Raw genomic sequence first — 27,399 nt, 5'->3', positions numbered from 1 at the left:
CTGTACTGTCTTTGGTTTTGCTTTCTTTCACAAGATCAGGGCCATGTTCAGTTGCAAAACGTTCTTGAACGTTGCAGATAGAAAACCATGAATAGAGCCAAAGTGATTCCGTATTCTAAATGTCGGAGAGGCATGTTTGTTCTACATAGCATATTTCTAAAAATATTATTTTAATTAACATAAATATGTATATAATGACAAGATGCTCATGTCTCCGCCCTAACAATCGGAGTCGTTGTCCCAAAGGTGGGAAGGTAGCACAAGCTTAGGTCCAAAATAAACGCATTGATCTTATTTTGTCGAGAGTTCCCCTCTGATTTTAACCACAGAGTTTCTAAACCCAGAGGGACAAAATCGCGAGACTTCCGGGAAGGCTTGCGAAACAGATCAAGCAGACTAGGCCGGGGTTTGAGAAGTCAAGATTTTATAAAAATCTAAAGGCACAACCTAGATTCGAGCCAATGTCTTAAGTAGTTGAACATGTTATTACCATAACCTCGTCAAAGTGACAAACTGACACGTTTCCATGTTCTTCAAAAACTACTTTATATCGAAAGACTTCCTTTGATTTGACGGCCTACACATGCGCAGTTCGGCGCGAGACGACAGTTAGACCCAATGACGTGTTTCTGTGCAGGAGTTTAGCTAGCCAATGTCACCATGACATCGCCAACAACAAGCATTACCTGGTGATTTTGCCAACACAGCCAGATATTTACCTACACAGTCTTGTACCCTTAACCTTTTTTAAACTGACTGTCATATTTGTTGATTAAATCGGACTTTATTAGTGTAATGAGTAATCCAGGAATGTCATGAGTTAAACTCGAAATTACTTCGGACAAGCTCCTCCTCCTCACCGCTCTATTGGAAAAGCAGTTTCTGCATATCTTCATACTGTACTGTCTTTGTTTTAACCTATGAAACCTATGAAACCGTTTCACCATTGAACAGTTTTCATTTATGTGAGTGCGATTTGCAGGAGGTACATTCTACATGAGGTTAGCAAGCTAGTTTGAGCTTTTTTACAAAGGGCAAAAAGTTCACCCCAATCTTTTTTCTTTTTTTTTACTGTTGAAACACTGCTATTTGAAAGTCAAATTCATATGGTTGTGTTACAAAAAGTCCCTAGGATTATTTTAACAAATTGGCAGGCCTAGTCCTATTTTCATGTGCTAGAATTATATTGCATTAGAAAGAAAGGGTAACAAATTACACCACTCTCTATAACCCTTTGACATTTTAATATCTCTCTCTCACTCTCTCTCATATCTCCCTCTCATATTACACACACAGGAAGTGAGTATATGCTCATAACAGTACATCTATTTCCTCATCATGGTCATTTGCATCTCAGCTATAGCAAACCTGTCTTGTCTTCTCTTGCCTGACGCTTCTTTTACAGAAAGAAAATGGTGAGTAGCCCACAGGCCTAAAAAGGTTTTCTTTACTAGCTCTACTGTTTCTTCTCTAGAACTAGTCTCTTCTCCAATCTCTTAATTTGTCTATCCTTTATTTATAGAAATCATATACAATCATTGGCACTGAGCTAATAATGTATGCTCAGAAAAAGGAAATTATATTATTTTATACTACTACAATTGCTCAGAGAAAGAGATTTTGCTTAACAAGTAATACAAAATAAAAATAAAAGTAATACAAATTATTGGCACCCCTATCTTCAAAATCAGCCTTGACATTGCGAGGATAACGACACTGAGCCTTTTTCTAAAAATGTTTTAAGAGATTGGGAACACGTTGGGAGGAATCTTAGACCATTATTCCATACAGAATCTTTCCAGATCCCTAATATCCCTTGTCTGCTCTTATGGACTGCCCTTTTCAATTCAAACCTCTGTAGCTTAATTGGTAGAGCATGGCGCTTGTAACACAAGGGTAGTGGGTTCGATCCCCGGGACCACCCATACGTAAAAATGTATGCACACAGTCGCTTTGGATAAAAGCGTCTGCTAAATGGCATATTATTATTATTATTAAACCACATGTTTTAAATGGGGTTCAAGTCCTGGCCATTGCAAAATGTTGATTTTGTGGTCAAATAACAATTTATTTGTGGATTTTGATTAGTGCTTGCGGTTATTGTCTTGCTGGAAGATCTACTTGTGGCCAAGTGTCAGCCTCCTGGCAGAGGTAACCAGGTTTTTGGCTAAAATGTTCTGTTCATGATGCTGTTGACCTTAACAAGGGCCTCAGGACCAGTGGAAGTAAAATAGCCCCATAACATCAAAGATCAACCACCATATTTTACCATAGGTATAAGGTACTTTTTCTGCATATGCTTCTGTTTTTCAATGCCAAACCCACCACTGGTGTATGTGGCACAATAGCTATATTTTAATGTCATTTGACGATAGCACCGGTTCCAATCCAAGTGCCAATGCTGTTTATCAAACGGTGCTATGGTCAGATGACATGAAAATATAATTATTTGGCCACGAAAAAAAACATTGAAGCAAATGCACAAAATGAACTTATACCTACGGTAAAATGTGGTGGTGCATCTTTGATGTTATTGGGCTATTTTGCTTCCACTGATCCTGTGGTCCTTGTTGAGCTTTACCAAGTACTTTTTTGAGATGTTGTTAACTTTACTTTTTAAACAAAATCTCGGAGCAATTGCATTAGTATAAAATAATATAATTTTTGAATTTCTTGGAGCATGCAAGATATTTATTTTATACAGTCTTTTTTGCTCATCTTTATCAAGGGTGCCAATAATTATGGACCTGACTGTAACTGCTCTACCCCTTTCTCTCTTCAAAATACACTGAGTGTACAAAAATACAAGGACACCTTCCTAATATTGAGTTACATCCCCCCATTTGCAGTCAGAACAGTCTCCTCATTGCCCCTCAGCAAAATTTGCCAACATTTAGGCTTTTGTTTATCTGTGTATTTCACACTATGTTGAGGTAAAAATGCTTGTATGGATCTCCACCCCAACACATGTTCATGTAATCTTCACCAATCAAGAGGAAAGTTGAAGGGGGAGAAAGTAAGGAACTTGTCTGTCGGCCTTGCATTAAAGAACATAATTGGTTAAGGAAAACTGTGATAAATAAAAAAGTATATCAGTTTCACTTAAGGACCAAAGGATTGACAGCAGTCCCATATAGATTGCAAAATAGTTGGGAAGAGATCTTTGACGTACCGATCCCATGGCATAGTGTTTATGAACTGACACGCAAAACGACACCGGATTCAAAAATTAGAATCTTTCAATTTAAATTATTATATAAAATTCTTGCTACCAATAGAATGTTATTTATATGGGGGATACAATCTTCCCAGCTCTGCAGATTTTGCTGTGAAGAGATAGAATCATTAGATCATTTGTTTTGGTTCTGTCCATTTGTAGCTTGTTTTTGGACACAGGTCCAGGAATGGCTAAAGGATTGCAATATTTACCTGGAACTAACCTTGCAGATAGCATTACTGGGTGATCTGAAAAGTCATAGTCAATCAATCAATAATATAATAATACTTTTAGCAAAAATGTTTATTTTTAATTCACAATCTGTAGAAGCAATGAGAATAGAAAGGTTCAGAACTTTTGTAAAACATCACAGTATGGTTGAAATATATATGGCAAATAGAAATCCTATATGGATGGTGTTAAGAGATAGATGGGAGGTATTGAATAGTTGAAGGATGGGACTAATAACAAATAACAACAAATAATAACAAAGATAGCTAATAATGTAAGCATACTGTGTCCATAATAAGTATATAGGTTGTATGTTGGGAGCTTTTGGGAAAGAGCACAGTTAGAAAGATATGGCATTTAGAAGCAAACCGGATGGACATCATGAAAATGATCGGAGAGGTTGAGAGTAGAAGAAGTTCAGGAGCAAAAAAAATAAATAAATATATATATATATATATATATATATATATATATATATATATATATATATATATATGTATGTATATATATATATATATATAGATATAGAATTATTGTAAAATTAACTCTGTCCATAAGGTGTAGATAGTAAGTATAGACCGGAAGTAGAGGCCTGGGCGTTGTTGTTCACTAATTTACTCCAAGTAGGGAAAGGATGGTGGGGTTGAAAAGTAATAAAGGGGAATATATATATATATAAAAAATAAAAAAACATGGGGGATTGGAAGTGATGCAGACAATTACATTGATAGAAGATACAATCTATCTGCAATATTAAGCTGATCCATCCCCCCGAAAAAAAAATTAAAAATAAAAATAAAACATCTTCACCAATCAACTGCATTACAGTTAAATACAACTTTGACTTCCAACACTGATTTCTGTATGCTAGCTATGCGTGGTCCTCTGTAGCTCAGCTGGTAGAGCACGGCGCTTGTAACGCCAAGGTAGTGGGTTCGATCCCCGGGACCACCCATACACAAAAATGTATGCACGCATAACTGTAAGTCGCTTTGGATAAAAGCGTCTGCTAAATGGCATATTATATTATTATTATTACTATGCTAACCAACATATACGAACGGGAATTAGCATTTAGCAGTCACTTCTTCTAAACCTGAAAAGGGATAACTTATAAATGTTGTGCAGCGAAAACAGCCAAATATATCAAAATCGGTCTTAAGTAACCACATTGTGGGCCTGTTACAATACATAAATCATGACGTATTTGAGGAATATCCACTTTGTTAGATCAGATTTGTTGAATGTGCGCCAATCTGGTCAATGGAACGGTCTGCGTTCCATTGATTCCTTTACTGCATCTATGGCCCCAAAATAGGCTCTCGTTCAGTGAGATGGTCTCCTCTACAATCTCTATCTATTTCCCAACTCTTCTCTTCCTCGTAAAACATATTTTACATGTAGCCTAACTTCAAGCTGAACAACAAAATTATGAGATTGACAGAATGTGTATCCAATTTGTCAACAAATTACATGAGAAAATATTTTCATGCTGTTTCAATCTCTCAAAGCTCAATATAATAGGCCAATAAATGTTTGGGGACAAATTAGTTAGCTACACAGCTGAGCTCGGAACACACTCACACACGTAAATATGACATCATTGGATTTTGGCTGTCTGGTCCTTATGCTTACAGGCCTCTTGTTAAAGCATGACATGTCTTACTTACACACACACACACACACACCAATACATTTTATAGATATCAAGAGTCTGAGTGAAATACGACCCACTATTTCTCAATGTTGTCTTTATCTCTGTGTGCCTCCCAAATGGCACCCTACTCTGTACATAGTGCATTACTTTTTAACAGGGCCCATAGGGCTCTGGTCAGAAGTAATACACTACATTGGAAATAGGGTGCCATTTGGGGAACTGCCTGTGTCTTCCTCCTCATGTCTGAATAGCCAAAGAGATATCCCTGTCTGTCTGATTGGTTCCACATTATTTCGCTCTGCATCTGCTCTGTCTGCATAAGTCTCTGGTCAAAAGTAGTGCACTATATACGGAAGAGGGTGCCATTTGGGACTCACATTCACCCTTCTGAACAGAACTGATTATTATTACTAAAACATCATGCTGTATCTGGAGACTGTAATTGTTTAGTAAAAATATACCCCTGTTTTCTTATAGCATCATCTATGTTTGGTAGGCAGAGGCGTGTGTTTTAGCCTTGGTTAATAAACTACAATCACACACACACAGACACACACAAACACAGAGACACACACACACACACACACAAACAGAACACACACACACTCAAACCACATACATTTCACACGTGGATACAGTTATCCCTTGGAACACCCTGACACACTGTTGCCGCTGTGAACTATCCTTTCTTGAGCTGTATTACATCTGTCAAATTATCCAACACACACACACAGGTCTATTACACACATGCATGCGTTCACACACACACACTTCCATCATCTATCAAAACACGTCCTGGGTTTCAGGTCAGTTTTCTGTAATAACACAAACAGGAATTAACGCCCTGACTTTGTGTCAATTCAATTATGTGTTCTCTCATTTAAATTGTATTAGACATGCTCTGGCAGTGAGAAAGCCAAGAGCGTTGTAATTGTTTTTTTGAAGTTGTAAGTTAAGGTAAGTGTTGTGAAATCTTTCCTAGGACTCATAGTTATCTAAACATACTTTGTGATGTTGTGAAGCTTAAAATGACAATCGAATTTCCCAAGTTTGGGATAATAAAGGTCTTCTAGTCTAACTTTGAAAATCTTTTTTCTCCCTTTCTTGTAGTAGCCTAATATTGTAGAGCATGCAAAGAAAGAGAGAGTAGGTATTGGCTTTACAAGGTATCATAGAGGCTGTTATAAAGTCAGACATTCAACCACAGTATAAGACTGAAGAACAAAGCCAAACGATTTCTCTTTTATCTCTGATCTAAATAAAACTGCACTTCCTGTCAGTCTGTCATGTGACCCACTGACTTCCTGGAACCTGACAGCTGTGGTGATTGGCTGGCTCGCTGTGGGTTTTTCACTCACAACACACACATGGATGCATGGACGTGCACACGCACCTACACACACACACTGGCTATAGTTTCCTACCACTGTATTTTCCCAACCCTACTGTAGTCTGTGATGTTAGAAACACAGAAACACACACACACAGACAACTTCAACTTTAACTTGAACAGTGGTTGAAAAAGAACCCAATTGTCATACTTGAGTAAAAGTAAAGATACGTTAATTGAAAATGACTCAAGTAAAAGTGAAAGTCACCCGGTAAAATACTACTTGAGTAAAAGTCTAAAAGTATTTGGTTTTAAATATACTTAAATATCAAAAGTAAATGTAGCTGGAAAAATATACTTAAGTATAAATCATTTCAAATTGCTTATATTAAGCAAACCAAACGACACAATGTTCTTTTTTTAAATCTACAGATAGCCAGGGGCATACTCCAACACTCTTCATTTACAAATGAAGCATTTGTGTTTAGTGAGTCTGCCAGATCAGAGGCAGTAGGGATGACCAGGGATGTTTTCTTGATAAGTGTGTGAATTGGACCATTTTCCTGTCAAAATGTTACGAGTACTTTTGGGTGTCAGAAAAAATGTATGGAGTAAAAAGTACACTATTTTCTTTAGGAATATTGTGAAGAAAAAGTAAAAGTTGGCAAAAAATATAAATAGTAAACTAAACTACAGATACCCCAAAAAACGACTTAAGTAGTACTTTAAAGTAATTTTACTTAAGTACTTTACACCCCTGAATTATAAAATCAATTAATGTAACTGTGTACCATCATTCAGTTTCTTAGCTGCCAAATGTGTAAAATAAACTCAAACTAAATGTGTCTTTTGGATTTGGTTCTTTGTTAATAGGTTCCAATGGAGGTGTCGAATGGGGTCCAGAATGTTCCAGAACCTAGTCCAGAAAGTGTGGAACTGAAGGTTCTAGATCCCAGCCCAGACAATGAAAGCCCCATTCACTGTTTCGCCCACACCTTGGCTGAAGACATAGTACACTCAGCTACATATGAGTCCTCATCCGGATGTCCTCCAGTCCAGGAGAGATTGGCTGAGAAGTTAGCCTCTCTGGCCATCACAGCTGCCTTGAAGGAAGCAATTGGAAGTGAGCTCTTTTGGTCTAACACAAGATCTTGGTCCTATTCCAACCCCAGCCCATCCTCAGATAGAAGGGAGCAGGGTCTACACAATACAATACATGGAGAGGTTCATATGCAAACAGAGATGAGTGGCAATAGTGAGACACCTCAATCCAATCCCAATGTGACCATCAAGTCCCACAGCTCTGGATCCTCCACCTCCACTTCACAACCTTCCAAGTACGCCCTCTCCTACTGCTCCTTCTTACCCCAGTCGGGGCTTCCCACAGTGGGATCACTGGACTACCCGGACGCCCCACCAACCACCCCTCTTCTCCCAGAGATGGTCCAGAGCAGGGCTAGCTTTACCCGAAAACTAAAGGGGCGTCTGGCTAAAGAGTTCCTCCCCTCGCCCCCTCCCCCTACCCCCAAGGAAAAGCACAGAGAGGGGGGGCTGGCGTTGGAGACCGTGGGGGAGGTCGAGGACACCCGGGAGGGGGAGGAATTCATGGGGCGTCTGTTACGCTCTCTTTCTCTAGAGTGTTCTGAGAGAGAGGAAGTTTGGAAAGAAGAGGAAGAGTTTGATATACCAACAGGTATTTTGACTGACGGCAATGGCGAAGTCAGTCATGAAGAGCGAGGACCCCACGGAAGGAGAGCCAAGTTGATGGTATATGTAGATGCACTCTCTGATGAGATCACCACCTGGATGACAAATAACATGACAAATATTGACGACCTCTCTCTGATGTCTGATCAAATGGCTGATCAAATCATTACATCCTCCATGAGTGAGGTGAGGCTGAGGAGGTACGTTGGAAGGCTGGTCTCGGATGCACTCTCCCTTGGCTGGGAAGAGCAGAAGGCAGCCTCTCTCCATGACTCCCTAGTTCTCCGACAGGAACAGATAGGGAGAGGGGAACCAAACCCAACGGACCAAGAGGCTCATCTAATTGTCTATCCTTATCCATATCCAACCACTCCCAACCAGTCATCCAGCATCCAACTTTGTTCGCCCAAACCCAATGAGATGGATCTGGATCTGACCACCAACACAGCCCACCCTCCAGCCCACTCTCCAACCTCTGTAATCAGTCAGTCCTATGCTGAAGACTTGGCCCGAGCTGTGGTGAGGTGTTGTGTGATAGAAGCCTCCAGGAAGCAGTGTATGTAGCTCTCAAGGGTTACATCCCAAATGACACCCTAATCCCTGTATAGTGTATTACTTTTGACCAGATCTCTGGTCAAATGTAGTACTCTGTATAGGGAATATGTGTAGTTGTCCAGGCTGGTTGGACTGTGGTGGAGGGCCTGGTGGTAACAAGAAACAAACTGACCCCAAGAGGGCGCCATTATAGTAATATTCAGCTCCTGAAGAAAGTGTTGGAGTTGGACAAAAATTGGTAATGTCAAAACTGATGAGCTTGATATATGGCACAACCTTAACCCACAATTATGATGAGCTTTGTTTACGTGAGCTATAGACCGAATTAAGAATAAATGGACTTTAAATTTGCTAACTTCTGATGATATTGCCACAAGGTTGGAGTTAGTGGTCAAAATGACATACTAGTATTGTCAGAACCGATGAGGTTGATTTACATGGGCTATAACCTAAACCCAAAATGAAGAATAAATTATTTATGTATAATTGCTCACTGACGATATTCCCTGCCACAAGGTTAGTTGTCCAGGCTGGTTGGACTGTGGTGGAGGGCCTGGTGGTAACAAGAAACAAACTGACCCCAAGAGGGCGCCATTATAGTAATATTCAGCTCCTGAAGAAAGTGTTTGAGTTGGACAACAATTGGTAATGTCAAAACTGATGAGCTTGATATATGGCACAACCTTAACCCACAATTATGATGAGCTTTGTTTACGTGAGCTATAGAACGAATTAAGAATAAATTGACTTTAAATTTGCTAACTTCTGATGATATTGCCACAAGGTTGGAGTTAGTGGTCAAAATGACATGCTAGTATTGTCAGAACCGATGAGGTTGATTTACATGGGCTATAACCTAAACCCAAAATGAAGAATAAATTATTTATGTATAATTGCTCACTGACGATATTCCCTGCCACAAGGTTAGAGTTAGTGGTCGGACAATGTTGTCATGTACTTCAGCCTGAACCATAACTTTAACTGAAAGAGAAAATTGACAATATTTGCTTACTTCTGACGATATTGTCACGTGATTAATGGTTTAGAATGGGATTTGTGGTTAGGAGGTTATCTATTCTGTAACTTCTTGGACTAACCACAGCTGGACCAGCTAGGAGGAAACTATTGGGACAACCAACTGGGTCAAGATGACTCAGACCATCTTTCATCCACACACACACACACACACACACACACACACACACACACACACACACACACACACACACACACACACACACACACACACACACACACACACACACACACAGGCTCATACGTGCACGAACACCCATACGTGCACGAATGCACACACTCGCGCGCAGACACGGGCACACACACACATAAACTTTCCACAGCAGACACAGGGAGTGAGCAGGGCCAGAATAATGCAGGGGCTTACCGGGGCTGAAGCCCCTGGGCCCAGGCCTGTGGGGGGCCCAAGAGGCAACAAAAATACAGCTAAAAAAAAATTAAGAAAAAAGTTAAAGTCAAAAATATTAAGGAAATATATACTGTAAAGTATATATTATATATGTAGTATATATTTTATGTTTTTTTCACTTCAATCGCCAACCACAGGAAATCTCAGGAGCCTGCTGCTGCCGCTTTGCTAATCATCAAATGGGGGGAGTAGAGGAGGTAGGTGGCCCAAGTGGGTAACTGGGGGGCCCTGCCTTGATTGGGTAACTGATTAATAACAATAAATACAAAATGCATAATAAATATGTGACTGGTCAATTATGTGAGTCAGTGGCTGGGCCCAAGCATGTACTGGGCCCAAATGTACTGTATTATAATACATTTATTATTAGAATGTTTTATCCAACCACAGGAGTCCGCTCTCAATGTTCAAAATACACCAGAGAGCATAACTTAGCCACAGAAGATCAATAGTTTATAAAAAATAACTGTGGATTACGTTTTATTACAAGCACATACAAGTATCTGCCAAAATTAAGGAAACAACATAAAGTGTCTTAAACGGGTGTTGTGCCACCACGAGCTACCAGAACAGCTTCAATGAGCCTTGGCATAGATTCTACAAGTGGACCTAAACCATGCCAGGAAAATGCACCCACTTCTATTTAAAAAAAACGAAGCCCCCAGGCCTAAGATTTCTTAACCCGGCCCTGGGAGAGAGTGGGAGTGAGGATGAGGTCAGTATGTGTTTTTGTTTCTCTCTGTTGAGCTTGTGTTAGGGTGTGTGTGTGTGTTTGGTGGAGAAAGGGAGGCATATTGAGACCACAATAAGACTAGAAAAACAAGTGATTTTAGTGTGAAATCCAAACTCCTTGGTTACGTCCCAAAATGCACCCTATTCCCTATTAGTGCACTACTTTTGACCAGCGCCCATAGGGCTTTGCTTAAAAGTCTTGTATTATACAGTATAGTTTGGATTTCACACTAAAATTACTATTTCTTTTGTGAAATCAGTGTATGTTTCTAATAATCACGCTGTTATTTTCCCCCCTTTCAGATGTAATATGTAACAAGTTAGTGAAAATAATATATGGTTTGTGTTGCTTCACAGTACCGCTGTTCCATAAGTTGTATTTTTATCTATCTATTAAATCTAATTTTACTGCTTGCATGAGTTACTTGACGTGGATGTCAATCTCTTCTCCACTTTGAGCCAGGAGAGATTTACATTAATGTTAGCTCTCTCTGTACATCCAAGGGCCACCTGTGCCGCCCTGTTCTGAGCCAATTGCAATTTTCCTAAGTCCCTCTTTGTGGCACCTGACCACACAACTGAACAGTAGTCCAGCTGAGAGAAAACTAGGGCCTGTAGGACCTGCCTTCTTGATAGTGTTGTTAAGAATGCAGAGTAACGCTTTATTATGGACAGACTTCTCCCCATCTTAGCTACTGTTGTGTCAATATGTTTTGGCCATGACAGTTTACAATCCAGGGTTACTCCAAGCAGTTTAATCACCTCAACTCGCCCAATTTCCACATTATTCATTACAAGATTTAGTTGAGGTTTAGGGTTTAGTGAATTATTTGTCCCAAATACAATGCTTTTAGTTTTTTTTTTTATATTTAGGACTACCTTATTCCTTGCCACCCATTCTGAAACTAACTGTAGCTCTTAGTTAAGTGTTGCAGTCATTTCAGTCACTGTAGTAGCTGACGTGTATTGTGATAAGTCATCTGCATACATAGATACACTGGCTTTGCTAAAAGACTGAAAAAGACTAATGGGCCTTCACAGCTGCCTTGAAGGAAGCAATTGGAAGTGAGCTCTTTTGGTCTAACACAAGATCTTGGTCCTATTCCAACCCCATCCTCAGATAGAAGGGAGCAGGGTCTACACAATACAATACATGGGGAGGTTCATACACACACAGAGATGAGTGGCAATAGTGAGACACCTCAATCCAATCCCAATGTGACCATCAAGTCCCACAGCTCTGGATCCTCCACCTCCACTTCACAACCCTCCAAGTACACCAACTCATACTGCTCCTTCTTACCCCAGTCGGGGCTCCCCACAGTGGGATCATTGGACTACCCGGACGCCCCCCCAACCACCCCTCTTCTCCCAGAGATGGTCCAGAGCAGGGCTAGCTTTACCCGAAAACTAAAGGGGGGTCTGGCTAAAGAGTTCCTCCCCTCGCCCCCTCCCCCTACCCCCAAGGAAAAGCACAGAGAGGGGGGGCTGGCGTTGGAGACCGTGGGGGAGGTCGAGGACACCCGTGAGGGGGAGGAATTCATGGGGCGTCTGTTACGCTCTCTCTCTCTCTAGAGTGTTCTGAGAGAGAGGAAGTTTGGAAAGAAGAGGAAGAGTTTGATATACCAACAGGTATTTTGACTGACGGCAATGGCGAAGTCAGTCATGAAGAGCAAGGACCCCACGGAAGGAGAGCCAAGTTGATGGTATATGTAGATGCACTTTCTGATGAGATCACCACCTGGATGACAAATAACATGACAAATATTGACGACCTCTCTGATGTCTGATCAAATGGCTGATCAAATCATTACATCCTCCATGAGTGAGGTGAGGCTGAGGAGGTACGTTGGAAGGCTGGTCTCGGATGCACTCTCCCTTGGATGGGAAGAGCAGAAGGCAGCCTCTCTCCATGACTCCCTGGTTCTCCGACAGGAACAGATAGGGAGAGGGGAACCAAACCCAACGGACCAAGAGGCTCATCTAATTGTCTATCCCTATCCATATCCAACCACTCCCAACCATTCATCCAGCATCCAACTCTGTTCGCCCAAACCCAATGAGATGGATCTGGATCTGACCACCAACACATTCCACCCTCCAGCTCACTCTCCAACCTCTGTAATCAGTCAGTCCTAAGCTGAAGACCTGGCCCGAGCTGTGGTGAGGTGTTGTGTGATAGAAGCCTCCAGGAAGCAGTGTATGTAGCTCTCCAGGGTTACATCCCAAATGACACCCAATCCCTGAATAGTGCATTACTTTTGACCAGATCTCTGGTCAAATGTAGTACTCTGTATAGGGAATATGTGTAGTTGTCCAGGCTGGTTGGACTGTGGTGGAGGGCCTGGTGGTAACAAGAACAAACTGACCCCAAGAGGGCGCCATTATAGTAATATTCAGCTCCTGAAGAAAGTGTTGGAGTTGGACAACAGTTGGTAATGTCAAAACTGATGAGCTTGATGTATGGCACAACCTTAAACCACAATTATGATGAGCTTTGTTTACATGAGCTATAGAACGAATTAAGAATAAATGGACTTTAAATTTGCTAACTTCTGATGATATTGCCACAAGGTTTGAGTTAGTGGTCAAAATGACATGCTAGTATTGTCAGAACCGATGAGGTTGATTTACATGGGCTATAACCTAAACCCAAAATGAAGAATACATTATTTATGTATAATTGCTCACTGACGATATTCCCTGCCACAAGGTTAGAGTTAGTGGTCGGACAATGTTGTCATGTACTTCAGCCTGAACCATAACTTTAACTGAAAGAGAAAATTGACAATATTTGCTTACTTCTGACGATATTGTCATGTGATTAATGGTTTAGAATGGGATTTGTGGTTAGGAGGTTAATCTATTCTGTAACTTCTTGGACTAACCACAGCTGGACCAGCTAGGAGGAAACTATTGGGACAACGAACTGGGTCAAGATGACTCAGACCATCTTTCATTCACACTCAGACTCAGACGGTCTATCCACACACACACACACACACACACACACACACACACACACACACACACACACACACACACACACACACACACACACACACACACACACACACACACACACACACACACACACACACACACACACACACACACACACACACACACACACACACACACACACACAGGCTCATATGTGCACGAACACCCATACGTGCACGAATGCACACACTCGCGCGCAGACACGGGCACACATGCACACACACACACATAAACTATCCACAGCAGACACGGAGTGAACAGGGCCAGAATAATGCAGGGGCTTACCGGGGATGAAGCCCCTGGGCCCAGGCCTGTGGTGGGCACAAGAGGCAACAAAAATACAGCAAAAAAAAAATTAAGAAAAAAGTTAAACTAAAAAATATTAAGGAAATATATACTGTACAGTATATATTATATATGTAGTATATATTTTAATGTTTTTTCACTTAAATCGCCAACCACAGGAAGTCTCAGGAGTCTGCTGCTGCCGCTTTGCTAATCATCAAATGGGGGGAGTAGAGGAGGTAGGTGGCCCAAGTGTGTAACTGGGGGACCCTGCCTTGATTGGGTAACTGATTAATAACAATAAATACAAAATGCATAATAAATATGTGACTGGTCAATTATGTGAGTCAGTGGCTGGGCCCAAGCACGTACTGGGCCCAAATGTACTGTATTATAATACATGTATTATTAGAATGTTTTATCCAACCACAGGAGTCCGCTCTCAATATTCAAAATACACCAGAGAGCATAACTTAGCCACAGAAGATCAATAGTTTATAAAAAATAACTGTGGATTACGTTTTATTACAAGCACATACAAGTATCTGCCAAAATTAAGGAAACAACATAAAGTGTCTTAAAAGGGTGTTGTGCCACCACGAGCTACCAGAACAGCTTCAATGAGCCTTGGCATAGATTCTACAAGTGGACCTAAACCATGCCAGGAAAATGCACCCACTTCTATTTAAAAAAAACGAAGCCCCCAGGCCTAAGATTTCTTAACCCGGCCCTGGGAGAGAGTGGGAGTGAGGATGAGGTCAGTGTGTGTTTTTGTTTCTCTCTGTTGAGCTTGTGTTAGGGTGTGTGTGTGTGTTTGGTGGAGAAAGGGAGGCATATTGAGACCACAATAAGACTAGAAAAACAAGTGATTTTAGTGTGAAATCCAAACTCCTTGGTTACGTCCCAAAATGCACCCTATTCCCTATTAGTGCACTACTTTTGACCAGCGCCAATAGGGCTTTGCTTAAAAGTCTTGTATTATACAGTATAGTTTGGATTTCACACTAAAATTACTATTTCTTTTGTGAAATCAGTGTATGTTTCTAATAATCACGCTGTTATTTTCCCCCCTTTCAGATGTAATATGTAACAAGTTAGTGAAAATAATATATGGTTTGTGTTGCTTCACAGTACCGCTGTTCCATAAGTTGTATTTTTATCTATCTATTAAATCTAATTTTACTGCTTGCATGAGTTACTTGATGTGAATGTCAATCTCTTCTCCACTTTGAGCCAGGAGAGATTTACATTAATGTTAGCTCTCTATGTACATCCAAGGGCCACCTGTGCCGCCCTGTTCTGAGCCAATTGCAATTTTCCTAAGTCCCTCTTTGTGGCACCTGACCACACAACTGAACAGTAGTCCAGCTGAGAGAAAACTAGGGCCTGTAGGACCTGCCTTCTTGATAGTGTTGTTAAGAATGCAGAGTAACGCTTTATTATGGACAGACTTCTCCCCATCTTAGCTACTGTTGTGTCAATATGTTTTGGCCATGACAGTTTACAATCCAGGGTTACTCCAAGCAGTTTAATCACCTCAACTCGCCCAATTTCCACATTATTCATTACAAGATTTAGTTGAGGTTTAGGGTTTAGTGAATTATTTGTCCCAAATACAATGCTTTTAGTTTTTTTAATATTTAGGACTACCTTATTCCTTGCCACCCATTCTGAAACTAACTGTACTTGTCTTTCATATTTTGGTCAGATATACTTGGATGTGTAGTGTCAGCATTTGTTGCAGCATCATGTCATGCCTAAATTTGCTAATCTTGCCAATGAGAAAATCATGAAAGAAAAGTAGTTGGCAATATAGGTGGGTTTTGTGATGAATGAGCCATGTGATTCAATGAATGATGGAGCTGAGTTTGCCTTTTTCTTTCTCCAAAACTTCAATTAAGTTGCTCCAAAGCTTTTTACTATCATTCTTTATGTAATTTATCTTTGTTTCATAGTGTAGTTTCTTCTTCTTTTTATTCAGTTTAGTCACTTGATTTCTCAATTTGCAGTACATTTGCCAATCAGTTTTGCAGCCAGACTTATTTGCCAGTCTTTTTCCTCATCCCTCTCAACCATACCATTTTTCAATTCCTCTTCAATCCACAGGGATTTAACAGTTTTTACAGTCATTTTTTAATGGGTGCATGCTTATTAGTAACTGGGATAACCAATTTCATAAATATGTCAAGTGCAGCGTCTGTTTGCCCTTCATTACAAACCATGGACCAACAAATATTCTTTACATCAACAACATAGGAATCACTATAAAACGTATTGTTGACCTCTTATACACAATACAGTGCCTTGCAAAAGTATTCATCTCCCTTGGCGTTTTTCCTATTTTGTTGCATTACAACCTGTAATTTAAATTGATTTTTATTTGGATTTCCTGTAATGGACATACCCAAAATAGTCCAAATTGGTGAAGTGAAATGAAAAACTCACGGACCAGGCAAGGAGGGCATTAATCAGAGAGGCAACAAAGAGACCAAAGATAACCCCGAAGGAGCTGCAAAGCTCCACATCGGAGATTGGAGTTTCTGTCCATAGGACCACTTTAAGCCGTACCCTCCACAGAGCTGGGCTTTACGGAAGAGTGGCCAGAAAAAAGCAATTGCTTAACGAAATAAATAAGCAAACACGTTTGGTGTTAGCCAAAAGCCATGTGGGAGACTCCCCAAACATATGGAAGAAGGTACTCTGGTCAGATGAGACTAAAATTGAGCTTTTTGGCCATCAAGGAAAACGCTATATCTGGTGCAAACCCAACACCTCTCATCACCCCGAGAACACCATCCCCACAGTGAAGGATGGTGGTGGCAGCATCATGCTGTGGGGATGTTTTTCATCAGCAGGGACTGGCAATCTGGTCAGAATTGAATGAATGATGGATGGCGCTAAATACAGGGAAATTCTTGAGGGAAACCTGTTTCAGTCTTCCAGAGATTTGAGACTGGGATGGAGGTTCACCTTCCAGCAGGGCAATGACCCTAAGTATTCTACTAAAGCAACACTTGAGTGGTTTAAGGGGAAACATTTAAATGTCTTGGAATGCCCTAGTCAAAGCCCAGACCTCAATCCAATTGAGAATCTGTGGTATGACATAAAGATTGCTGTACACCAGCGGAACCCATCCAACTTGAAGGAGCTGGAGCAGTTTTACCTTGAAGAATGGGCAAGCTTATAGAGACATACCCCCAAGAGACTTGCAGCTGTAATTGCTGCAAAAGGTGGCTCTACAAAGTATTGACTTTGGGGGGGTTAATAGTTATGCATGCTGAAGTTCTGTTTTTTTGTCTTATTTCTTGTTTGTTTCACAATAAAAAATATGTTGTTGTGTAAATCAAATGATACAAACCCCCCAAAAAATCTATTTTAATTCCAGGTTGTAAGGCAACAAAATAGGAAAAATGCCATTAGGTCCAGCTTTTGGAACTTTGGCTTTCCTAGATGTGGCTACTATATTGTGATCACTACATCCGATGGATTTGGATACTGCTTTAAAGCAAATTTCTGCAGCATTAGTAAAGATGTGATCAATACATCTTGATTATTTCATTCCTGTGCAGTTTGTAACTACCCTGTTAGGTTGACTGATAACCTAAACCAGGTTGCAGGCACTAGTTACAGTTTGAAGCTTTCTCTTGAGTGATGAAAGCCAGTCAATATATTAAATGACCCAGAAAATATACCTCTCTGTTGATATCACATACATTATCAAGAATTTCACACGTTATCCAGATACTGGATGTTAGCACTTGGTGGTCTATGGCATCTTCCCACCAGAATGGGCTTTAGGTGAGGCAGATGAGCCTGTAGCCATATTACTTCAACAGTATTTAACATGAGATCCTCTCTAAGCTTTACAGGAATTGTGTTCTGAATATAAAAGGTCACACCTCCACCTTTGGATTTCTGTATTTTCTGTAGATCTTATAACCATGTATTGCTACCGCTGTATCATCAAAGGTATTATCTAAGTGAGTTTTGTCAGAATATGAATGTCATCTGTTACTATAGCAAATTATTGATTTCATGAACCTTGTTTCATAAGCTATATATGTGAACTTGGGCTATTTTTAGCACTTTTCTGGGATGCTTGATTGTTTTTATTGCTTTACTGGGAAGCTTAGCAGATGTAGACATGCTCATGTTATTTATGTTAGTGCAGGGTGAGCTGCACACAGTGGACTTCCTACTTGGGCACACCACCTCAGTGCTAACAGCATCACTCTGGTTCATAGGCACATTATTACTGCATACAATAGCTGTGGGATCAGCAGAGGCATTCAGGGCAGTAAGAGGGACATCAATTAGGTTACTTACATTGTGTCTTCCAACGCCCCTGGGATAATGTACAGTTGCTGAAGCATTATGACAACTCAGTGACACAATGGTAGGGATTAAATGAGCTGGGCTTGGATCAATGATAAGTCATTGTCTCCACACAGCCTTATAATGCTGTGAAAGGATCCAGGAACCCAAATTTTTTGGGTGGATCCCATTCTCCTTATAATACAAGCTTTGTTTCCAGGAGGTGTCAAGAGATGTTACACCCACAGAGCTGCAATAGTCTCGTAGCCAGTTATGGAGGGCTAAAAGTCGGCTGAACCGTTCAATGCCACGATTTTGGGAGGGCAGAGCGCCAGATATTATGTGGCGTTTGTTGGTGTCAAGTAGTGACCCAATCAGTTCTTTAAAATCCATCTTCAGCTGTTCTGAGCTGCCCTTCATTATGTCATTGAATCCCACATGAACTATGATAGACTCAATTTCCTGATGCTGGTTTAAAATGTTTGGGAGCAGCTTATTGATGTCCTATACTCGTGCTCCTGGATAGCACAACGTTTTTGCTCCAGGGACTGAGACATTTCTCAACATTGAACTGCCCAATACAACGGCCGGAGAAGGGAATGGCGAAATACGCCCATTCCCACCCCTAACACAATTCGTTGAGTCTTTCACGGGCCCAGGAGAAGCAGGATAGTGTATGTGCGCTGCTCCCCGCGATAGGTCCAGACCTCCCAGAGCAGGCAGTGCCCCGTCAGATCCAGAGAGAGGGAAAGGAGCCGAACTCGATAACGAAGCCGCTGCTGGAGTCCGCGTAGTTGGAGTCGGCACCGCCGTCGCAGACACAGGCAATCCCAGCGATGAAGGCACAGGTAGATCAGGCACCGGCGCAGCGAAGCTATTCCTTATATCAATTTGCTCTGAACCTCTCGCAGGTACTCCCGTCCGCTTAGCAGCATGCCGCTGCCTTCGGTTTCCACAACTTGTGACATGGGACCAGCGCTGATTGGAACATTCTTCTTGCTGTTCTCCATCTACTTCACTACAGGATGGAGGAGGAGAAGCAGATGGAGACGATTTCCTTGGCAGGCAAGTTCCAGGTAGCACAGGCCATTCGGATAGAGACAGATGACAAGGCGGGGAAACATCCATCAGGCCCGAGCAGTGTCCAGACATAGGAGTTGAGAAAGAGAAAGTTCCAATTTGCGTTTTCCCCATAGGTGTCATGAGCACTCTCTCTCCCTGGTAGCAACATTAATTGCATTCAATTATCTTCCACTCTGCTCACCTCCCTCTCTCTACTCAGCCTAACTAGCTCCACCTGCCCTGCTCTGCTCTTGTTACCTGGCCAGCTGCACTGCATTTCCCACTCACCATCCTCACCTTGCCTCACTCTGTTCTAATTACTCTGCCAGCTGAACTGCATTTCCCCACTACCTCTCCCAGTATATCAAGCCCTGGTTTTCAGCCAAGCCCTGTCAGATCGTCTTCAAACCCGGACCAGTAACCTGCCTGTCTGCGCTCTGACTCCTGTTTGTGATACCGATCCTTTCTTGACTGCCTCCTTGTTCTACTGCCCCGTCTATCCCAACCTGCCTTCTGGACCTCGACTACTCTCCGATCTTCAGCCCCTCCGGTAACTCGTTTCTGCCTTCTGTCTCTCACCACGATATTTGCCCAGCCCTGATCTGTACTTCTGCCTGCCATTCATATTGCTGTTGTGTGTGTGTGTTCCCCCAGGTCTCCGACCACCAGATGAGCGTGCCCAGACGTTTCACCACCCTCAGCCCGATACGCCGCTCCATCACTGGGGAACACACACACTAAGCACTTGGACTGGACACCCCCGGACATTTGGTGACCCCCGGAGCACAGGTACCCACAGGAGGACCCTGAAAGACCCCTGACACCCCTGGGACTCCTCTTCCCGCCTGTAACCTTGAATAAAGAACTCTGAATTTGAACTTGCGCTCTTGGGTCCTCTTCTGTTCGTGACAGAACGATCTGACCATCATGGACCCAGCGCACTCCCTGACCACGATGGAGGAAGAGCCAGAGAGGACTGCCCTACAGCGACTGGAACGCTCTGAGGGAGACATAAATCGGATGGCTGGCGACATCGCTTCCCTTCTCCAGCTATTCAACCAGCAGCAACAACAGTTCCAACTGCAGCAACAACAGCTAGCCCAAGCCCTGCAACTACTCTCAAGCCCGGCTACTCCACCTGCACCCCCCTGGTCCTTTTGTTCCTGTACCACCGATACTCCTTCATCCCTCCGCTGGAGGTCCCAATGCTGCAGGCCCGGCAGTGCTGCCACCAGATCCCCACGCTCCTGAACCAAGGATTGGGAACCCGGAACGTTTTGATGGCAACCAGAAGCAAGTAAGACCATTCTTGAGCAGCTGCCGAATCCAGTTTGCACTACAGCCCAGGACTTTCTCAACAGAGGGAGCCAAGGTGGGGTATGTCATCACACATCTCACCGGTCGAGCTCGGTTGTGGGGAACGGCGGAATTCGACCGGCAAACCCCAGCCTGTGCCTCCTTCAGTGCCTTTGAGGAGGAGATGTTAAAGGTCTTTGACCTAGGCTCGCCAACAGCCGAAGCGTCACAAGCTCTGCTCACCATCCGTCAGGGCAATCGGACAGTGGCAGACTTCTCCATTGACTTTCGTACCCTGGCCAGTCAAAGCTCGTTTAACCCAGAGGCACTGGTGCAAGCCTTCCTCCATAGCCTGGCGGACTATATCAAGGACGAGCTTGTTTCCCATGACCCGCCCTCAACGCTTGATGCCGCCATTGACCTTGCCGTTCGCATTGACCGCCGTATACAGACCCGGAGGAGGGAGAAGGGCCGTCTCAGTCAACCTGCCATCCGTACTCGGGTCGATACCGCTTCTGTCCAGCCCCTGCCTGTCAAGTCCCATAGCCAACTCAATCAGCCTGAGCCCATGGAGATTGGCCGTGCCTCTCTGACTCCCGAGGAGCGTCGGCGCCGTCTAAGCTCCAACCTTTGCCTCTACTGTGGTGGCGAGAATCACCGTGTCGCTACTTGTCCGGCAAAAGCCGCAGCTCACCAGGTGTAGGGGAGATCCGGGTGAGCTCAACAAGCCTTCAGTCTCCCTCCATCCGAAAGACCCTGCTTCATCTCCGCCTTCAGCTTTCTGACAAGACTCATACATTGGCCGCCCTTGTGGATTCCGGAGCCGAAGCAAACATCATGGACCCTGAGCTTGCACAGCAACTGGGCGTGAACCATCATCAACTGACACAACCCATTCCTGCACGAGCCCTGGATGGGCATCATCTTGGCACTGTCACTCATATCTCCGCCCCTGTGACAATCCTGCTGTCAGGAAACCACCAGGAGTCCATCCAGTTTCACCTCCTACACTCACCTGGCCAACCACTCATTCTTGGTTACCCGTGGCTCCGTCAGCACAACCCCCACATCGACTGGGAGACAGGAACAGTCCGTGAGTGGGGAAGGAGTTGTCACCAGACCTGTTTAAGGGGGGCCACCCTGCCCGTTCACCGGGAAGGATCTAGCGCTACCTCCGACATATCCAATGTTCCGGCCTGTTACCACAGCCTGAAAGAGGTGTTCAACAAATCCAAGGCGACATCTCTACCCCCACACAGACCCTATGACTGCGCGATTGATCTCCTGCCTGGCACAGCACCTCCCAAGGGTCGTCTGTATTCACTGTCAGCCCCGGAAAGAAAGGCCATGGAGGACTACATTAATGACTCTCTTGCCTCCGGGATAATTAGACCGTCGTCTTCCCCGCAGGAGCGGGATTCTTCTTTGTCGGCAAGAAGGACGGTTCTCTTCGTCCATGCATAGATTACCGGGGTCTGAACGACATCACGGTTAAGAATCGCTACCCACTGCCCTTACTTTCGTCTGCCTTCGAACTGCTGCAGGGAGCCACTGTATTCACTAAGCTGGACCTTCGCAATGCCTACCATCTGGTGCGGATGAGGGAGGGAGACGAATGGAAGACAGCGTTCAACACACCAACCGGCCACTATGAATATCTCGTCATGCCCTTCGGCCTCACCAATGCCCCAGCAGTTTTTCAAGCCCTAGTGAATGATATCCTCAGGGACATGCTAAATACGTTCGTATTTGTGTACCTTGACGATATTTTAATATTCTCAAAGACTCTGTCAGAACACACGCACCACGTCCGGTTGGTCCTGCGCCGCCTGCTGGAGAACTCTCTTTTCGTGAAGGCAGAGAAGTGCGAGTTCCATGCCAAGACCGTTTCATTCCTGGGGTATGTGGTGACCGAGGGCAGCATTCAGATGGATCTCACGAAGGTGTCGGCTGTCACTTCCTGGCCAGTTCCTGAGTCTCGGAAGAAGTTGCAACAGTTCCTGGGCTTTGCCAACTTTTATAGGAGATTCATCAGAAACTATAGCACAGTGGCTGCACCCCTCACGGCGCTAACCAGCACTAAACAACCGTACCAATGGACATCAGCTGCTGATAAGGCCTTCAATATCCTCAAGACATGTTTCACTTCTGCTCCCATCCTCCAGATGCCAGATGCAGCAAGGCAGTTTGTGGTGGAGGTAGATGCTTCGGACGTGGGAGTGGGTGCAGTGCTTTCTCAAAGAGCAGCTGAGGATGGCAAGATGCACCCCTGTGCCTTCTACTCCCGTCGGCTAACCCCTGCCGAATGCAACTACGACATTGGGAACCGCGAGCTGTTGGCTGTCAAGCTCGCCCTTGAAGAATGGCGGCACTGGTTAGAGGGGTCAAAGGAACCATTCGTAGTGTGGACAGACCACAAGAACCTGGAGTATATCCAAACAGCCAGGAGGCTGAACTCCCGTCAACAGCGGTGGTCTCTGTTCTTTACGCGCTTCAATTTCACGCTCTCCTACCGCCCGGGATCTCGCAACATCAAACCTGATGCTCTTTCCCGGATGTTTCAGAAGGACGAGACCACCGCCATGACAGCTCCCATTCTTCCCAGCCACTTGGTCGTAGCGGCCCTCACCTGGGAGATCGAGAAGCAGGTCATGGAGGCTCTTCGGGACCAGCCAGGTCCAAGCACCAGCGCCCCCAACCGTCTGTTTGTTCCAGCAAATCTCAGGTCACCTGTGATTCAGTGGGGGGCACGAATCCCGTCTGGCCTGTCATCCCGGCATCACTCGCACCCTTCATCTGGTCCGCCAGCGGTTCTGGTGGCGGGGGATGAGACGGGATGTCCGAGAATTCATCCGAGCTTGTCCCACTTGTAACCGAAACAAGACTCCCAACCAGCCTCCTGCTGGGTTGCTGCAACCCCTACTCATACCCAAGAGGCCCTGGTCCCACGTTTCACTGGACTTTGTTACGGGCCTTCCGCCCTCTGACGGACACACAGTCATCCTTACCATTGTTGACCGCTTTAGTAAGATGACCCACTTCGTGCCCCTTCCCAAACTACCCTCTGCTAAAGAGACCTCCCAGGTGGTCCTGGAACATGTGTTTCGTATCCATGGCCTACCCCAGGATATAGTGTCAGACCGGGGCCCGCAATTCTCAGCAACCTTTTGGAAGGAGTTCTGTCATCTCCTTGGGGCCACCGCCAGCCTATCGTCTGGATTCCACCCGCAGTCAAACGGCCAGACTGAACGCATGAACCAGGAGCTGGAGAAGGCACTGAGGTGTGTGGCTTCCCAAAATCCCCGGGCCTGGGCTCAACACCTGCTCTGGGTGGAATATGCCCATAATTCACTCACCAGTTCCTCCACCGGGCTCTCCCCCTTTCAGTGTGTCTACGGGTATCAACCTCCACTGTTTGTCAGCCAGGAGGCGGATGCCACCTGTCCGTCTGCTCTTGCGTATGCCCGCCGCTGCCGCCGCACTCTGGGCCCAGGCTCGCACTGTGCTCCTGAAGTCTGGAACCAGCTACGCCGTCGGTGCCAACCGACGGAGGACCCCAGCACCTACTTACCGGGTTGGTCAGAAGGTCTGGCTGTCTGCCCGGGATCTGCCGCTGCGGGTTGTATCACGAAAGCTGGCCCCTCGCTTCATTGGTCCTTTTCCTGTGCAGAAAGTCATCAGTCCAACGGCGGTCCGACTTCAGTTGCCCGCTTCCATGCGGGTCCACCCCACCTTCCACGTCTCCAAGGTCAAGCCGGTCCATGAAAGTCCCCTGGTCCCTGCAGCTCCGGCGCCACCTCCTCCGCGCCTCGTAGATGGCGGTCCTGTCTTCACCGTCCGGCGGCTGCTCCGCTCTAGGCGAAGGGGTAGGGGTCTCCAGTACCTCGTTGATTGGGAGGGATATGGTCCAGAGGAGAGGACCTGGATCCCGGCCAGGAGGATAGTGGACCGGACCCTTATCACTGACTTCCACCGACTACATCCTGATCAGCCTGCAATCCGTAGGGGCCGTCCAAGAGGGGTTCCTAGCCGTCCGGCCCGCCCTGCTCCTGTCTCAGTGCCTGTCCTGTCTCCCGACCGTGACCCTCCAGCTCCTTCTGAGGATGAGGAGATTCACTCGGACCGCTCGGAGGAGTTCTGACCCGCCGCCTGCTCCCCTCCACCCTCCCGGCATGATGTTGTTCTTGGGACTTCTGGGGCCGCCCCTTGGAGGGGGGGGTCCTGTCATGAGCACTCTCTCTCCCTGGTAGCAACATTAATTGCATTCAATTATCTTCCACTCTGCTCACCTCCCTCTCTCTACTCAGCCTAACTAGCTCCACCTGCCCTGCTCTGCTCTTGTTACCTGGCCAGCTGCACTGCATTTCCCACTCACCATCCTCACCTTGCCTCACTCTGTTCTAATTACTCTGCCAGCTGAACTGCATTTCCCCACTACCTCTCCCAGTATATCAAGCCCTGGTTTTCAGCCAAGCCCTGTCAGATCGTCTTCAAACCCGGACCAGTAACCTGCCTGTCTGCGCTCTGACTCCTGTTTGTGATACCGATCCTTTCTTGACTGCCTCCTTGTTCTACTGCCCCGTCTATCCCAACCTGCCTTCTGGACCTCGACTACTCTCCGATCTTCAGCCCCTCCGGTAACTCGTTTCTGCCTTCTGTCTCTCACCACGATATTTGCCCAGCCCTGATCTGTACTTCTGCCTGCCATTCATATTGCTGTTGTGTGTGTGTGTTCCCCCAGGTCTCCGACCACCAGATGAGCGTGCCCAGACGTTTCACCACCCTCAGCCCGATACGCCGCTCCATCACTGGGGAACACACACACTAAGCACTTGGACTGGACACCCCCGGACATTTGGTGACCCCCGGAGCACAGGTACCCACAGGAGGACCCTGAAAGACCCCTGACACCCCTGGGACTCCTCTTCCCGCCTGTAACCTTGAATAAAGAACTCTGAATTTGAACTTGCGCTCTTGGGTCCTCTTCTGTTCGTGACAATAGGTTCGCGCAGAATTTAGATTTGTTTGCTAAGCATAGCCGCATTGGAACTCCAGATTGTCAATATTGTCCTGGACAAGAGCGTAATAAACACAGCTTCTACAGCACTGGAAACGTTTGTTAGCAATTCAGGTGAAGCGGGCTCCATTGCAACCTAGCTAGCAAGCTAGCTGGCTAGTTTTGAGTTTCAAAGTTTTCGACCTTGAGTCGGTGTCCCCCGACAGCAGCTGGCGGGGAAACACAAGAAGCACAATGATGGGCTATACTGATCACAGGTGGCAACTGCAGAGAAGTACCTGTGTGTATGAGATTTTACTGCAGAAGAGTTAATGGGGTGGTCATGTATATTTATGAAATAGTGGTATATAGGTGTAGGGTTAGTTGGAGGTGCAATTTTTTAAATATATTTTTTAGGAACAGGAATAATGAAGAGAATTTAATGTAGGTAGTGGTCTCACATTTTGGTACAGTAGGTGGCGGTGTATGTACCTTTAAGTTGGATGCGATCTGCCAACCCAATCCCAAAGAAGAAGTTGTCCAGTGGGGGGCCATTTTGACAAGAGAGCTGGGAGAAGAAAGATTTGTGACTAGGAAACATTTGTTAATTGGAAGACCTAGTTTTCTTTGGGGTTCTGGTTGATCCTGCCAGTAGCATATGCTTGTGTCAAAGATTAAGCCATGCAACTCTAAGTACACACGGCCAGTACAGTGAAACTGCGAAAGGCTCATTAAAACCTTAAAACTTGTCTCAGACTTGTATTAGAACATTAAGAAGTGGTTTTCCTTTCTGTGGATTGTCTGACACCAGGAAAGAACAATGTTTTGGAAGGCTATTTCCATGGCCTAGTCATTATTTTGGGGCCTTTTTGGCTTTCCTTAGGATTTTTTTTTCTTCCTTGACTACCTTATTCTTCTATTAACAGCGTTGGGTTTAGTGCTTACTTACCATTATAGGGTTAAGAGAGAAATGTAGCAATTATAAAGCACATTTCCTGCAGTTCTACACATTTTGGCATGGGATGGAGAGAACATTTAGAAGTTTTAAAGCAAATTTCCTTCTATTCAACATATCTTGCCATGACTTACACTACATGACCAAAAGTATGTGGACACCTGCTTGTCGAACATCGCATTCCAACCTCATGGGCATTAATATGGAGTTGGTCCCCCGTTTGCTGCTATAACAGCCTCCACTCTTCTGGGAATACTTTCCACTAGAAGTTGGAACATTTCTGCAGGAACTTGCTTCCATTAGGCCACAAGAGCATTAGTGAGGTCAGGCACTGATGTTGGGCGATTAGTCCTGGCTCGCAGTCGGCGTTCCAATTCATCCCAAAGGTGTTCGATGGGGCTGAGGTCAGGGCTCTGTGCAGGCCAGTCAAGTTCTTCCACACCGATCTCGACAAACAATTTCTGTATGGACCTCGCTTTGTGCACGGGGGCATTGTCATGCTGAAACAGGAAACGGCCTTCCCCAAACTGTTTCCACAAAGTTGGAAGCACAGAATCGTCTAGAATGTCATTGTATGCTGTAGCATTAAGATTTCCCTTCACTGGAACTATGGGG

The 27,399-nt window shown here is 44.6% G+C and overlaps 1 protein-coding gene across 2 annotated transcripts; it reads left to right on the top strand.

Moving 5' to 3' along the window:
• The first annotated feature begins 1,352 nt into the window (after positions 1 to 1,352).
• On the top strand, positions 1,353 to 11,232 carry si:dkey-171c9.3. 2 transcript variants are annotated; one of them, XR_006001685.2, is made up of 3 exons: positions 1,353 to 1,415; positions 7,309 to 9,213; positions 9,621 to 11,232. XR_006001685.2 is itself a non-coding variant. In XM_041882607.2 (2 exons), the coding sequence occupies exons 1-2, from the start codon at positions 1,413 to 1,415 to the stop codon at positions 8,704 to 8,706; spliced, it is 1,401 nt and encodes a 466-aa protein (XP_041738541.1). In that variant the 5' UTR covers positions 1,353 to 1,412; the 3' UTR covers positions 8,707 to 11,232. The 2 variants fall into 2 exon arrangements, 1 of the variants encoding a protein (XP_041738541.1); XM_041882607.2 differs by having other exon boundaries at positions 7,309 to 11,232.
• Positions 11,233 to 27,399: the final 16,167 nt, after the last annotated feature.

Source organism: Coregonus clupeaformis, chromosome 8 (assembly GCF_020615455.1).
Source record: "Coregonus clupeaformis isolate EN_2021a chromosome 8, ASM2061545v1, whole genome shotgun sequence".
Classification (NCBI taxonomy): Eukaryota; Metazoa; Chordata; class Actinopteri; order Salmoniformes; family Salmonidae; genus Coregonus; species Coregonus clupeaformis.
This window is presented reverse-complemented; position numbering and strand designations above follow the sequence as displayed.